At 47.1% G+C, this 16,177-nt stretch overlaps 1 protein-coding gene across 5 annotated transcripts in view; it reads right to left on the bottom strand.

Annotated features, from left to right (window-relative positions):
• DOP1B (DOP1 leucine zipper like protein B) overlaps positions 1–16,177 on the bottom strand; it is a 118,915-nt gene that overhangs the window by 16,362 nt on the left and 86,376 nt on the right. For all 5 annotated transcript variants that reach the window (XR_006732747.1, XM_045540635.1, XM_045540637.1 and 2 more), the window contains 6 exons: positions 11,800–11,855; positions 9,546–9,650; positions 9,381–9,447; positions 6,442–6,586; positions 396–475; positions 70–179 (listed from right to left, as the gene is read on the bottom strand). Coding sequence is in view for 4 of the 5 variants with exons in the window: in XM_045540635.1 (XP_045396591.1) it covers positions 70–179; positions 396–475; positions 6,442–6,586; positions 9,381–9,447; positions 9,546–9,650; positions 11,800–11,855 (563 nt within the window). In the remaining variant the exon portion in view is untranslated. The remainder of the gene's footprint in view (positions 1–69; positions 180–395; positions 476–6,441; positions 6,587–9,380; positions 9,448–9,545; positions 9,651–11,799; positions 11,856–16,177) is intronic.

The following is a 16,177-nucleotide window of genomic DNA, read 5'->3' as shown; positions in this document are numbered from 1 at the left end:
GTCAAAGACCTTTTGAGGAAAACCACTTGATTCATTTCTCAAAACATTTTCCCACACGTAGGATGTTACCTGTGATTGCGTAAGTAAGGAAAAACATAATAAAGCAAGCGGGAGATTAAAGGCACTGCTTTCTCTTTCTCGTCACTTCGATAAACCATGTCCAGGAGAGAAGCCAGAACCTGAAAGAACGAGACCGTAAGAAAACAGAAGCCTTCTTGGAAGGATGCAGCAATAAGAAGTGCAGCCCTCACAGCAAAACCTAACCAGAAAACTCCACACGGTGCAGCCTGAGGCCCACACTGCCTGAGGCGCTCACCTGGGAGTGTGACCCCTAGCAGGAAGGGTTCACGACAGCACTCCTTTCCTTAGGGGATGACAAGTCAGCGTGTATTTACCTCTGCCAGGAGAGAGAGGGCTTGCACACTGTACACCGAAGGGGCAGAAGCAGACACCATTGCTGAAGCTGCAGTAGCATCTACAAACAGAAAGAGGCATTTGTGTGCTATGACAAATGGGTCACCATTCGCTGTCCCCAAAAGCATCTCACCAATGTGAGCCATGGGCTCCCATATTTCATGCTGATTGTGTGTGTATAACTCAGGTATTCTTCTCTGTTAGCATTCGGTTTTGGAAACTAAGAATCTGGATATTTTGATCAAATAAATGAGCACCGACTCACTGCCTTCCTCCCTGTTCCTATTCTCGTCACCACTCTTGGAACCTCGTCATCCCCCTTGGATGCTCCATCGAACATCATGGTCTCTAAGCCCTTTGACCTATTCCCTTCCACCTGTCTTTCACTCTGCTCCAGCCACCATTACAGCCTTGACCCGCCCATTTCCAAAATCACCGCATCTGAAACCTGTTTCCAGCGCCCTACTCTGTCCACCCCTTGGGCGTTTTCCTGCAGCTTAGGACAGGCCTCCGGTCCCTGAGTCCACCCCTAACTACCCAGCAGTGCTGTATGTCTTCACTTTACCTCCCCGCCCAAGCCCACAGTCGGTCCTCCATCTACCTGGCAAACACCCGTAACGTTTTGGCTTCCCTCTCCCTCGGAAGTACCCACCAAGAAAAACACACTGCTGGCTAAACCCAACGACCTGTCTGCAGTTTTGTGTAGTGAAAGATTTCAGAGAAAACCACACCATGAAGCAACTAATCTCATTTTATTTCATGACCATGAATCTCAAAAGGGACCTGCTGCTACCACACAATCCTAGAACTCAGTTCCTGGGTGGTCTGCTGGCTTTCCCCCCTGCCAGATTCATTCTCTCTCACCCTCCTCCACACCCATCAATACCTCCCCCTTCTCAGATGATAGCCTCCCCTCGCATTTCATTGAGAAAATCAATGAAAATGGAATCAAATGGGAAGCCCCTCATTTTGCCACTGTGAGTTATTAACCCAGAGTGTTTATATCCATGTTCTCTGCCTTGTCTCCTGTTTTAACAGACATGTCCCTGGCTCCTGTCAAAGAATAAGTCCATTTATGGTGTCAATCCTGGCCCTGTGCCCATCAAGGACTTTGCTTTCTGACTATCTTTCCTCTCTTGTATTAATTTCTTCCTCTCTGCTGTAATGTTCCATCAGCATGCAAACAGGCTTTGATGTGCTCCAATTTAAAAACAAATTAAAACAATAAACACTCTCTAGTCCTTACTCCTGCTTGGCTACTGCCCTATTGCTGATGAAGCTTCAGAGAGTTATCTGCCTTCACTGTCTCTACTGCTTGTCTCCCGACCTCCCCGTCCATGCCAGTGTCCCCTGTGTGCTTCCTGCCCACCCCAAAGCCTCCCACACTGTCCAGTCCAGCGGGCCCCATGCCACCTCACTCAGCTTCTCAGCGGCCCTGCACTGTGTCACTGCTCCCTCCTTTCTGAAGCACCCTTTTCTGGCAGATTTCAAGCCTCTACACACTCTTGGCTTTTCTCCTACCCCAGTGTCTGCTTAATCATCTTTGCTGGCTCCTTCCCTCTTCCAGACATCTCAGACTTAATACGTGCAAAATGGAGCTCAATTCCCTTCTCCAAAATGTTCTTCCTTCTGTCTTCTCCACCTCAATAAATTGCTTAAGCCAAAAATCCAAGTCATCCTTTATTTCATTCATTTTAACCACCACATCGAATCCATCAGCAAGTCTTGTCCACTCAGCATTAAAATCGCCTCTATCAGTTGCCTCCAAGCTATATCATCTTTTGCCCAAGCCACTGTGAACTCCTTTGAACTGGACTTCCGGTTTCTGCTCTCATTCGATACAGCTTGCATCGCTCACGGCAGCTATAGCGATGTTTTCTGAAGTTTGTGTAAGGTCACGTCACAGCTCTAAACACTGTAATGGCTTCCTGCAGCAGGTGGGATGTCACCCAAGCTCCTTACTCTGCTCATTGCCAAGCCCGACAGCCGTCAGTCCCCACCTGCTCTCTGACCTCTCTGACCTCTCTCGCCAAGCTCCAGCCACACTGGTCTCCAGGTGCCCAGGTCGGAGCCCGCTCCTCCCACCAGGGCCTGCCACCGCCCCCGGCAGGGCCTCCCCAGATCTTTGCAGGGCTGCTCCCCTATCTTTCCTCTCTCAGCACAACTGTCACCTCCTTGGACACCTGTTCCATAGCATCCAAGTGGTTCCTGCGTGACTCACTCCCACGCACTCCTTATCATAGCACTCTGACAATCCCCACGAGACTAAATCCCACCTGAAATTCTCTCGGTAATTCACTTTTTTTGTCATTAAAAAAACTTTTCTTTTGAAATAATTTTAGATTTCAGGAGAGTTGCAAAGACACCCTCGGAAGTTTCCTTTCTGATTATCACCGCCCCCCGCCCCGTGCCCCGTGAGAGCAGACGTCCTGCTCGTGTGTCTGCTGCTGCAGCACCTGCACCCGGAGCACAGTGCGAGCGCCCGCCAGGCGCGTCTCTCACCGGTTATACTTAGAAACCTGCACAGACACTTTAAGTGGAGAAAAATACATCACTTGGAAGGCTCATTCCATGCCATGCTTTACGTGGCCCATATGCATACTTAAGTTTGTCCCTCAAGAAACGACATAGATTATGGAGACTCAGAGGGTGGGGGGATGGGGAGTGGACGATGAGAAATTGCTCAAGGGGTACAATGAGCATTATTCAGGTGATGGATATCCTAAAAGCCCTGACTTCACCACTATGCAATCTATTCATGTAATAAAATTATACATGTACTCCATTAATTTAAACAATTTTTTAAAAAATTTTAAGAGATTAACAAAAAAAGGAAGATATTAAAAAAAAAGATTGAAACAACATGTAGTTATAATCCAAACACTCCATTTTTTGGGTCCTCTATAATTTGCTAATTAAGGCTTATTGAGAAGCTAAAAAGTCACTTCCAGCTTTGGAATTCTATGATTTCTAAATAATTTTAAAAAAATTCAGGTAATCGTTTTACTACAGTATCGTCTTGAAGTTAAATTGAATTGTTGCACAAAAGCCGGGCCCAGTAACACTTGGCGCACCAAGGGCAACACAGCCACACCGTGCCGAAGCAGGTTAGCCAGCACAGAGACAGCCCGGGTGAGTCAGCCAAGTAGAAGCAAGAGTTCCTTCTAGAGCCATGACTACAACCACAACCACGGCCTGAGAAAGCTAATTGTTGGTTTCTACTAGTTATACTGTCTCCGTTTTAGGATAAAGTATAATTACTTCTCTGATGCAAACCACAAGACTACCTATCAAACACAGCAAAAGTAATGGACTGTGGGACCATCTGCCGTTAAGAACCCTCTTTCGGGTGAGAAGCCCTTTCCTGTGGCTCCAGGGCACCAGCCCTTCCTGCCCTCTGCCAGGTGACCCAAGAAGAGCCATCCAGAGTCTTTGCAGGAGACGTCATTGGCCTCAAGTGAACACCTGGTTCCTGCTATGCCTAAAACCAGATACTGACCCTTGGGCTTTTCATGTACATGAGCCAGAAAGTTGTTTTGTTGTTTTTGTTTCTGTTAGTCTAAACTGGATTTCTGTTACTTGGGAGAGAAAAGAGACTTTTACATTTTATTTATTTTAAGAGATGGGGTCTTGCTCTGCTGCCCAGGCTGGAGTGCAGCGGTACGATCATAGCTCACTGCAGCCTCGAACTCCTAGGCTCAAGCCATCCTCCTGAGCAGCTAGGACTACAGGTGTGTGCCACCACGTCTGGCTAATTTTTTCTATTTTTTTGTAGACACAGGGTCTTACTGTGTTGCCTAGGCTGGTCTCAAACTCCTGGCCTCAAACAATCCTCTTGCCTTGGCCTCCCAAAGTTCAAGAAAAGAGTCTTGACTTACTGACATTCTCCCTTGTGTATTAAAAATAACGAATTTAGCTTTGTTTCTGCTGATGTAACTATTGCCAATGATTTTGACAGAAGTAATAAAAGTTCATGATTCTTGAACATTTACTCTGTGGCAGGTGCCGTGCTATGTAGTTCATACGGAGAACACAAATGTAATGTCTTGTCCCTGTGTTAAATAAAACTAGGACCAAACATACGTTCTTGTCCTGTGTAAAGTGAGACTGGCACTGGGCAATCTCTCCTGTCCCTGTGTTAAATAATACTGAGAACCAGCAAAAAAGAATCATTGCCCCAAGATATATTTAATTCTGCAAAAAACCTGCTCATCAACTAAAACAGCTTACTTACCAAAACTAGCAGCTTGCCCATCAAGATTCACTCTAGACCCTCACCTCATGCCCTGCCCTCCAAGCCAAAGTATTTGTCATTAACTGTACAGTCCCAGTCAACTCCCGACCTTGAAGATCGGCTACAAAAAACTTGGCCAAGGGCCTAAAACTCTGTAAGTATCCTCCCCCAACTTCTCCCCTTAGAGATACTACTGTGACACCGTCAATTTCTCCCTTACTGCAGTGGTTATAACAACCCAAGATCAGCCCGATTGATAGATGTGGGGCCCTGGCAAGTGACAGTCTACACTGTCTACTTAATCCAGACTTCTCTAGGGTCTTGTGCTGAGCTGTGGCCCGCCGAGTAAACTGATCAAACTTCTCTGAGTCTCCTGACCACCGTCCTATGAAGTTATGACACAGTAAGGCTGGGGTGTGCCTGGTCTACGCAGCCTCCTTTATAGAATCTTCACGTCCCAGGTAACGAGCTGGGATCAGTGAGAGGCAAGGGTGCATTAATCACAAATGAAATACAAAACATAAAACGTCTGATAATAGTTTGCTGAGTCACTAAGCTTTCTTTCCACAGTTCTGCAAAAAGAAAAACATTCTTATTGTCTTTATCCCACAGAGATTTCTATCACCAAGTCCATGTAAATTACCTTGGGAAGTTACTTTTGGGCCCCTGTCTAGGCTCGGTAAAGGTTTGACATGGTGGCACATGTCACCTGGGATACTATCTGTGGAATCCTATTGTTTATTATATACAACTTACGTTGTAAGAAGTAAAAACAGACAGTTTAGTCATTTGGCTAGGAATATAAAGGAGGAACTTGGGTGAATTAACACAGACCTAAGAAGGCAGTTTGCTTTTTCTTATGCCTAAAACTTTTTCTTTTTAACTTTCCAATATCTGCCCCCACCCCTATACTTTATTGAGGTATAACTGACAAATAAAAACGGTATAGGCTGGGCGTGGTGGCTCATGCCTGTAATCCTAGCACTCTGGGAGGCTGAGGTGGTGGATCGTTTGAGCTCAGGAGTTCAAGACCAGCTTGAGCAAGAGCGAGACCCCGTCTCTACTAAAAAATAGAAAGAAATTAGCTGGACAACTACAAATATGTATGTAAAAAATTAGCCAGGCATGGTGGTGCATGCCCGTAGTCCCAGCTACTCAGGAGGCTGAGGCAGGAGGATTGCTTGAGCCCAGGAGTTTGAGGTTGCTGTGAGCTAGGCTGACGCCACAGCACTCTAGCCCAGGCAACAGAGCGAGACTCTGTCTCAAAAAAAACCAAAAAACAAAAACGGTATAAATTTAAGGTTGCAACTTGATGTTTTGATGTACGTATACATTGTGAAATAATCATTACAAGCAAGTTAATTAACATATGCATCATCTCACACGCTTTCTTCCCTTTTTTTGTGGTGACAACACATAAGATCTTTCTTGGCCAGGCCCGGGGGTTCACGCCTATAATCCTAGCACTCTGGGAGGCAAAGGAGGGAGGATCGCTTGAGCTCAGGAGTTTGAGGCCAGTCTGAGCAAGAGTGAGACTTCATCACTACAAAAAATGGAAAAAAATTAGCTGGGCATGGTGGTATGTGGCTGTAGTCCCAGCTCCTCAGGAGGCTGAGGCAGGAGGATCGTTTGAGCCCAGGAGTTTTGAGGTTGCGGTGAGCTATGATAATGCCACTGCACTGTGCCTGGGGTAACACAGTGAGACTTTGTCCCAAAAAAAAAAAAAAAAAAAAGGTCTTTCTTAAGGAAAAACCAGAATCATGAGCATTCCACCCTGACTCTTCTATACCCACTGTACAGATCTTCCTCAGCATCAGACTCTTCCAGAGAGGCTTGAGGCTGGGCCTTCACTTCCAGGTTTCTGCTCAGCCAGCTGGTTTGTTCCAAGGAAGAGCCAGCAATGTTCCCCACAGCTTCTAGGATTTTCTGAGTGACTTCCTGAGGGTAGTCAGAAGAAAGAGGAAAGGAAGTCAGTTAAGGAAAAGAATTTTAAGTGCCTAAAACAGCACCACCCAATAGAAACAGAATGCAGGCCACAACTGTGAGCAATATATGTAATATTAGGTTTTCTAGGAGTCACATTAAAAGGTAAAAAGAAACAGGTGAAATTAATTTTAATAATATGTCTTATTTAACCCAGTATATCCAAGGTATCATCATGTATCAATATAACAATTATTAATGAGATTTTGCATTCTTTTTTGGTGTGTGCTAAGTCTCTGAAATCCAACGTGCATTTTACGCTTTTAACACATTCATTTCAGAGCAGCCACATGTGGCTACTGGCTACTGCACTGGCCAATGTAGGCAAAATATTAACATACAGGAATTAGAAGTCGTAGCAGTGCTCTGATAACAAGGCCACACGCTGTATTAAACAGATTAGCTTTCTGGTTTCTCTAGGACCATGGGTTCTTGCTAGAAATGCATCTTTTTTAATTAATATAACAAGAAATAAAGTTAAGTAAGTTAATGGATAGATGGGTGAAGGAGGAGTCAGCTACTGCCAGGAGTCTGACCAGTGAGGAACGGGTCAGTGGCTGGATGAAGAGAGAGGAACCCTGAGCAGGTTCTCAGGCAGTGTCACCAAGTGTCATTCGCTAAGAGGAGCTGGAATCCTCCACGTCTGAGAATTTAACAATCCTGACCTCAATGATCACACAAGGTTCCTAAGCTCAGCAGCTGTGTTCAGGCGCCTGCCTGCCGGGTGGGCAGGAGGCTGTAGCCAAGGGGATCAGTGGGCTGGTAAACCGAGGCTGGGTGTGGTGTGAAGGGCAGAAAGAAAGATCAGGAAAGGGGCCAAGGGCTCAGAGGAGTCCCTGTAAGGGCCCACTGCACAGAGTGGATGGGTGTGATACTGCGGAGTGTATGTTTGGTCTTTCTCCCCATTTCCTGGCATACGTAAAAACCTTGGATTTTCCAAGGTGATAAGCATCTTTTTGTATTCTAGGGAGATGACTGGTGGCTGGGGGACCTTAGGTAGCTGCAGGACTGGCCAGTCACCTGAAAGACCAAGGCAGGATCAGAGGGCTGTGACTTCCAGCCCACCCCCCCTCCTCTGGGAAGGGGTGAGGGTCTAAGCTGATCACCAATGGCCAGTGATTTACTCCATCATGCTGACATCATGAAGCCTGCACAAAAACCCAAAGGACTGGGTTTGGATGAGCTTCTGGGTAGCCGGACACATGAAGGTTCCTGGAGGTTGGCACACCCAGCGAGGACATGGAAGCTCCGCGCCCCTTCCCATATGCCTCGCCCTACACATCTCTTCATCTGTATCCTCTAATGTCCTTTAGAATAAACTGGTAAACATATTTCCCTGAGTTCTGTGGGCCAATCTAGCAAGTTAATTCAATACAAGGAGGGGGTTATGGGATCCCTGACTTATAGCCAGTTGGTCAGAAGCACAGGTCACAACCTAGGGCCTGCAATTAGCATTGCAAGTGTGGGACCGAGCCCTCAACCTGAGATCTCTAGGTAGATACTACACTATCTCTAGGTAGATACTGTGAGAACTGAATTGAGTTGGAGGACACGCAGCTGGTGTCTGCTGCAGAACTGCTTGCTTGGTTGCTAGTGGGGAGAAATCCCCACACATTTGGTTACCAGAGGTCACAGAAGTATTCTGTGTTATGAGAGTACAGGACGAAAAACACACTTTGGTTTTTTTTCTATATCCTCAATGGGGAAGAAGTATAGGGTGTGGCTCAAAACAGCAGGAAGGAGTTAGTGCCGGGGAGGCCGGAGGTCATGAGACAGAAGCAGGTGACTCTAGCCCCTCTAACCAAAAGGAGCAGAGGTGTGCCAGTTGTAACAACTGAGTGAATGCCTGTGGCCAAAGCCATGGCCAAAGCCCTACCCAGAGGGACTGAAGAGGGAGGGGCCTGCTCTAGGTAACAGGACATAAAAGCAGGGAGGCTTGCGAGGCGGGTTTGGGTCAGTGCTATCCAAGCACCTGCAAGTGCAGCATCTGCACCATCATGATGCTTTCTTCTCTGTCTACTAGTCACGGCCAAAGGAGGAAGTTGAATTTTCTAATTACACTTTACTATGCTTTATACAGTACTATTAAATACCACGGTTCAGAATTAGGGAACTGAGACTGTTTCCAGATATGCCTTTTACAAGTGCCAGGGATCGTAACAGCAGTAATACTACCAAGGCGATAAAACTGACATAAAATCACTCAGTATATAGGAAAAAAACTGATACAAAAGCCACTGACTCAATAAATGTCAATAATGGTTATAAAACTGATTTGTCTGGCTCCATCATGATTTCTATATTTACTAGTCGGCTTTCTACTCTGAGGATAAGTTTTTCCTCCTCCTACGGGTGAGTTCTATTTTCAAAATTTCCTACGAATACATATTGCTTTTATAACAGGGGGAAAGTAAGGGGTTAAGGCAAGAAATCTGTGTACAGAGATAGATTTCTTATTCTAATTATTTTCCGAGTGAGCGCCACGCACATCTGCATACAGTGGGCGGGGGGCACTTGGAAATCCCAGGTCGACTGCTCAAGCTTCACACCAGAATCTGCACCAGAAAACAGGGCCTGGGCATCTGAATCCTCTAGGGACAGCAGTGGTGGAAGTGAGACTTGAGAACAAATGCAAAGCTAAGCTCGGATCCTGTCCTGCGTCTCTGGTCTACCTGCCACCTGATATCCCCTAAAGGTGGATGACACAGCTGGGACAATAACATTTTGCTAAACTCTTTCCCATACCGACCTGCAGATCTTTCTGATCCTTCTTGCTTTCGAGGTTGGGAGTTCTTGTTACGAAGTCATTCAGCATGCTGTTGAGAGACAATCAGCTTCAGGTTGCAAATACCGCAGAAATAAAATATGTTCTAATAGAAAACACTACATCACCGTCAATGTGGTGACATGTTACCTGAGAAGCAGAAAATATCCAGGTGGAGCCAGATTCAACTGTACAGATTCCTTCAATACTCCCAATAAGGAAGGAAAGTTCTCTTGCAAGGCTGGTATTGGGAGCCTATTTAAAAAAAAAAAGGAAAAAAAAATACCTCACTATGAATGAATCAAAATACAACATTTGTGCTTTTTTTTTTTGAGACAGAGTCTCACTCTGTTGCCTCCACTAGAGTGCTGTGGTGTCAGCCTAGCTCACAGCAACCTCAAACTCCTGGGCTCAAGTGATGCTCCTGCCTCAGCCTCCCGAGTAGCCACTGTGCCCGGCTAATTTTTCTATTTTTAGCAGAGACAGGGTCTCACTCTTGCTCAGACTGGTCTCGAACTCCTGAGCTCAAGTGATCCTCCCTCCTTTGCCTCCCAGAGTGCTAGGGTTACAGGTGTGAGCCACCTCACCTGGCCTATATTTGTTTATAAGCACATTTGAGACCCTGGTGGTTGGAGAGCAGAGGGGAAACGGCATACCCGACTGACCTATTTCTTCTTTTTTTATTATAATACACACAAGCTAAATTTTGGTATTCTGGTGCGCACTTCGAGTCTGGGGACCTGAAATCCCGCTGCTCACAGGTGAGATACTTCTGGTCTCCTTGTCTGTAAAATAAAAGCCTTAAGCTAGATGATTAACCTTGATCTCTCGGGCCTTTCTAGTGATAATGTTCCACTTCCCCAACGTGGCTGGTAACACAGCGTCACCTGTCAAGGTGGCAAAGCGTCAGGTCAGGGCATACCCACCAGGAAACTGCCTCCCCCCACAGTACTCTCACACAAGCCTCACAGGGAACAAGGATTCTTAGATTACTGCCACCAAGCGAGGCAGCACGGCACAGGTCCAAGTTCTGGTTCTCCAACCTACTACCTGCTGTGTGGTTGGCAGTTCCTCTTCTGCAAACGGAGGATGATTAAAAATCTCACCTACAGCTTCCAGGAAAGCTCAGTTATCATTTAGGCCACTACAGTGTACGTTCGATACCATAACGATACACATTCGCTGTCATGAGGAGGGAAGTGACCAGCTCATCTCTAACTCCCCAAGGAAAGAGCTACCACAATGCTTGTGGGTGAAGGCAGTAACAGCTGGTCTGAATTTAACCCCACAGCCAGGGACTCTTGGGATGATGACCCTCAGTTTACCTTCCTGCAATTTCAGGATGTGGTGAGAGGGAATAACTATGGAATGTTAACTGTGCGAACCAAGGAGACCATACCTGGGTGTCAGAATTATTTACTGTGAAACTCCTGACGGGTATGTGAGGACATTGAGGCTTCCTGGAGAAGTGGTCTATACCAGCTTCACCCTCATTTATTGCAACAGAGAGGGTCCCACCCAGTGGAGGGGTCTGGGAGCTGCACCTGGGGTGTAACTGTTGTAAAATCTGAAAAAGGCACCGTAAAGTGCCATTGTCAACGATGGAGAAAAACCTAGGGAATCTCCTTTCAGACCTGTCGCCACGGCTGCTTAACAAAGACAGTGAGCTCAGTCAACCGAAGCAGAAGCCACCCATGGGAGTCACTGTCACCAAAAATAATAATTTCTCCTTTTCCTCAGAGGTCTTTAACACTTCCCTGTTTGTGGGTTTTTAATGAAAACCTGCATCTTTTAAAATTTAACAGTCCTGGCTGGGCGAGGTGGCTCACACCTATAATCCTAGCACTCTGGGAGGCCGAGGTGGGAGGAGCACTCGAGGTCAGGAGTTCGGCAGCAGCCTGAGCAAGAGCGAGACCCCGTCTCTACTAAAAATAGAAAGAAATCAGCTGGACAACTAAAAATATATATAGAAAAAATCAGCTGGGCATGGTGGCGCATGCCTGTAGCCCCAGCTACTTGGGAGGCTGAGGCAGAAGGATTGCTTGAGCCCAGGAGTTTGAGGTTGCTGTGAGCCAGGCTGATGCCACGGCACTCTAGCTCCGGGCAACAGAGTGAGACTCTGTCTCAAAAAAAAAAAAAAAAAAAAAAATATTTAACAGTTCTCACATAAAGTTTTGCTGACATCAAGTGTTCAATATACACATGGACTTCAAAATGTCAGATTAGCTCTCTGGGGAAGGAAAAGTAAAGATCATCAGGGCACTTCCATGGCTTGGGAAAAAAGACAACTTTAGGAGATTTTCTGAACCAAGGCTCTCCTACAGTTAAGAAATAAAACCACGGTTGTTACAGTCACTGCAATAGCATCTGTAATTCAGGAATGTTTCTGAGGGGGCTGTATTACCTTTGGATGAAAGTATAGCAAAACTGCAACACAGGAATATCCACTAGGGGCGATTTCTGAAAATTGAAGCAAAATCAATTACTCCAAGTTGGTAGGAAGTAAGGCTAAAAAGAATTCAAATACAAAATGAAACAGATCTATATCCTAACAAGGGTTATAGCAAAGGGTTTCAGCCAAGGAATCTTTTAGCTATAACAACAGACATGATAGTATCCCTCACGTACGGTGAAAATAAATGTATCCCATGAGGTCCCAAATCCTTAGTGCCCTTCTTGGTAGATGTATACAGTGAGTCCCGTTCTGTTTAGCTACTGCCCATTCCAGGCTATCAACAAGCATTCAGGGAAAATTTGGCATCATAACTGAACTTCCCCAAACAGAAGGTTGAGGCCCAATGTTGACGCTAACGAATGCATGTGATTATCTTGAGATAACAGACAAATAAAAATTCAAACTCTTAGTTTAAGAGATTCCCTCAAACCCAGCCCAGACAACTTCCCTAAATCCTAAGTGGCTGGAATTACTTAGAAACTGGTTCTAAATATACACTTTTTCCCCCTCCTTGCTTGTAAAAAGCTATTTGTAATAGCGGAGCTAATTCACTCAACCAACCACAAAATGTCATTTTGATATTTGAACTGCCAAAAACCAGTCAGCCAGATGAGATCTAGTTCCTTTTTAGCCCTGGAAAGACTAGAAATTGCAGGTATTTGTAGAAATTCAAGTAATGCAAAGAAACAAAATCTAAAAGCGCTTGCTGTTTGTCTGTAAAAGCCGCAGCCAGAGGACAGCTCTCCTGAGCTTCTGCAGAGGCAAAGCTGGCAGTAGGCAGGGACCACTGCGTGGTGGGTCATTTCCTGACACCTGAGACCTGCTCAGCGCCATGAACACAAACTGGCTGAGGGTCTGACTGCCCCGCAGTGCCCCACTCCTGCTCCTCCCTCCCAGGCCCCAGTGACTTTAATACTTATGTACAAGAATGAAAGGCAACAGGACGACCACATGTTCTTGGGAGGCCTGAGGGCAGATCCCTGACAAATGCCAAATGAGGTTAAGTCCTAAGTGTGCTTTCCCATCGATTCCTTAGGCAGTTAAGACCCTTATTCCAGAGGGTGCTGCCCCATACCCCAGAGGAAGGGATGTTGCTCAGAGAGGCCAGAGAACCTCGACAGACAGGCCTGGCTGGTTTCTCCACTCAGTTTATTAGTATCAGAGCACACACTTTCTGTCTAATCACATTTTGATATGGTTGTCCATGCTTCAATCATGCCTATCCAATGAAGTCTCCATAAAAGGCCCAAGGGGACAGGGTTTGGGGAGTGTCCAGGCATCTAGCGGAACATACGGAGGCTCAGGCTCCTGGAAGGTGGCACATGGAAGGGCATGGAAGCTCCACGCCCCTTCCCTCATACCTCGCCCTGAGCTTCTCTTCATCTGTATCCTTAGTAATATCCTTTATAATAAGCCAGTACTCATAAGTGTTTCCCTGCATTCCGTGAGCCGCTCCAGCAAATTTACCATACTCAAAGGGGGTTCATGGGAACCCCAACTTGAAGCTAGTTGGTCAGAAGCTCCAGAGGCTCTAATTTGTGACCGGTGTCTTGGGGGTGGGGGATGCTCTTGGGGACTGAGCCCTCAACCTGTGGGATCTGACACTATCTGGTAGTGTGGGAACTGAACTGAAGAACACCCAGCTGGTGTCTGCTGCAGAACTGATGGCTTGCTTCCTGGTGGGGAGAAATCCCCACATATTTTTATGTTGACTGAGAGAATAGGAAAAAAGTCTGAGTTGTTTTTTCAACACACAGAACAGTACTAGTCCTTTTGTGACTGGTTTGCTTCATTCAACATGATGACCCAAGGTTCATCCATGTGTCAGAATTTCCTCCTTTTTAAGGCTGAGTACTATCGCAGTGCATGTATGTATCTCATTTTGTTATCCATACAGCCACTGACATATACTTGGATCGTTTCTACCTTTCGGCTATTGTAAATAATGCTGCTGTGAACACTGGTGTACAGATATCTGTTCAAGTAAAACTATATTTCATAATCCCTTTTTCCATTCCACTAATTTTTTTTTTTTTTGAGACAGAGTCTCATTCTGTCATCCTGGCAGTGGTGTCATCATAGCTCACTGCAACCTTGAACTTCTGGGCTCAAGCCATCCTCCTGCCTCAGCCTTCCGAGTGGCTGAGACTACAGGCGTGAATCACAACACTCAGATAATTTTTCTATTTTTAGTATGATAAGGAAAACCCCCATCTAGTACTTGGCACAGCAGCCACCTGAGACCCCCCACCCCTCACAGAAGACCCGCATCAGCATTATACCAACCCCTATTACCTGGCATATCAACTAACCTATTAACTGACGCATCAACTACCCAATTACCTGGCAGGCATTAGCCACCTGAGACCCCACCCCTTGGACCACTCCAACTTAATAAAAGTGGGAAAAATCGGGTAGACGGGGCTCAGAATTTGGTGGCGAGACCCCTCTGAGCCTGCTGGCGAATAAACCTTGATTCTCCGACTCTCTGTGTGTCGCTCGGTTTGTCCTCAGGACCACCCGCTGTGACACTTGCTGTAACATTTTGGTTCCCTGACCAGGAAAACCAACCACGTTGGCCCCTTGAAGCCACCGGTTTGGGGACTGGTGCAGCGACAGGCGGGACCTCGGCAACATATGCGAACTGGCACCAACTGCCATTTTGCAGAATATCTTCGCTCCTCGGGAGCTCCCACCGGCTGTGGGGTCCCGAACTCTCCTGGCCACGCTGGAGGGACAAACAAGTCAAATCAGGTCTGGAGGCATCGGACCAGGTAAGGTCCCAGGACTCGTCCGAGTCAGGCCCATCAGACCACGGAAGAGGAGCTTGATCACCTCCTGAGTGCAGGGAAGGCCCAGGGTGGGAATGTGTAGCCTCTGCCTGTCTGAGTGAGTGAGTGAAGAGTGAGTGAAGAATGACTGTGGTTCCACGGCTACGGCTACGGAACCTGAGTGGGTCCTCAGCTGGGTCCAGCGGCGACGTTGTAAGGCATAACAGTGATTCACTCCCGTAAAGGGAGTGAACAGGCCGGGGTTTATACAGGCACACTTTCGCCAAGACACGCCTAAGTTCCCCCGAGGGACGCAGCCAGGAGGACACCTGAGAGAACCCCTGACTTTGTCTGTTAAGCTGAGACATCACTCAAGGGTCTAGGATGGGTAGCGTAGAATCTAAGCCTACAGTCCTTAAATGCATGTTAAAGAACTTTAAGAAGGGTTTCATGGGAGATTATGGCATCACACTGAGTCCCAGCAGACTTAGGGCCCTCTGTGAACACAAATGGCCCACATTCGGGGTCGACTGGCCCACAACAGGAACCCTAGACCTCCCCACCGTGCGAGCAGTTTGGAGAATCGTGACCAGGACTCCCGGCCACCCCGACCAATTCCCTCACATAGATTCATGGCTAGAGATTGCTCAGACCCTGCCTCCTTGGGTCCGGTTCTGTGCTAATAAGGGACAGAGCAGGATTTTTGTGGCCCAAAGGACCAGAGACTCCAGACTGTCCAAACCCATCTACCAGGAAGCTCCTGAAGAGGATCCACCACCACCGCCCTACAACCCTACCGTGACACCTCCTGAAGTGCCCCCGAATCCACCAGACACCCCGCCACCGTCAGTCTCCCTGCCGCCAGTTATGGACCAACCAGGTGCCGACACTCCCATCACCCGCCGGATATGGTCAGCTCAGGTCCCAACTTCAGCTCTCCAGATGCCCCTGCATGAGGTGTGAGGTCCGATGCAGGTCACGGACAATGGGTCCATTCAGCTGGGTCAGCCAGTCCTGTACTACCAGCCCTTCTCCACCACTGACCTTCTGAACTGGAAGCACCACACCCCACTTTACTCTGAAAAACTTCAAGCCCTCGTTGACCTCCTGGAATCCATCTTTCAGACTCACCATCCCATTTGGGAAGACTGCTACCAGCTCCTCTTGACCCTTTTTAACAAGGGAGAACGACGCTGGACTGTAGCTGGGACCCAGAGGTGGCTCCAGGATCAGGCTCCAGCAGGGACCTTGGACATGGAGCAGTGGGCACAGAGAGCAGCACCCGAGACCAACCCGGATTGGGATTTCAACTCCCCGAGCGGACGAGAGGCACTTGGAAGGTATCAGGAAGCTCTCCTCCATGGGGTCCGGGAGGGAGCCAGAAAACCAACCAACATGAACAAAGTCACTCTGATCACCCAGAAGCTGGAGGAATCATCGAGCGACTTTGTGAGGCCTACTGAGTCTACATACCCTTTGACCCAGAAGCGGCCGAAAATCAGCAGATGGTGAATGCTGCATTTGTTGGGCAGTCCTATGCTGACATCTGACGGAAA

This window comes from Lemur catta, chromosome 1 (assembly GCF_020740605.2).
Source record: "Lemur catta isolate mLemCat1 chromosome 1, mLemCat1.pri, whole genome shotgun sequence".
Taxonomy (NCBI): domain Eukaryota; kingdom Metazoa; phylum Chordata; class Mammalia; order Primates; family Lemuridae; genus Lemur; species Lemur catta.
This window is presented reverse-complemented; position numbering and strand designations above follow the sequence as displayed.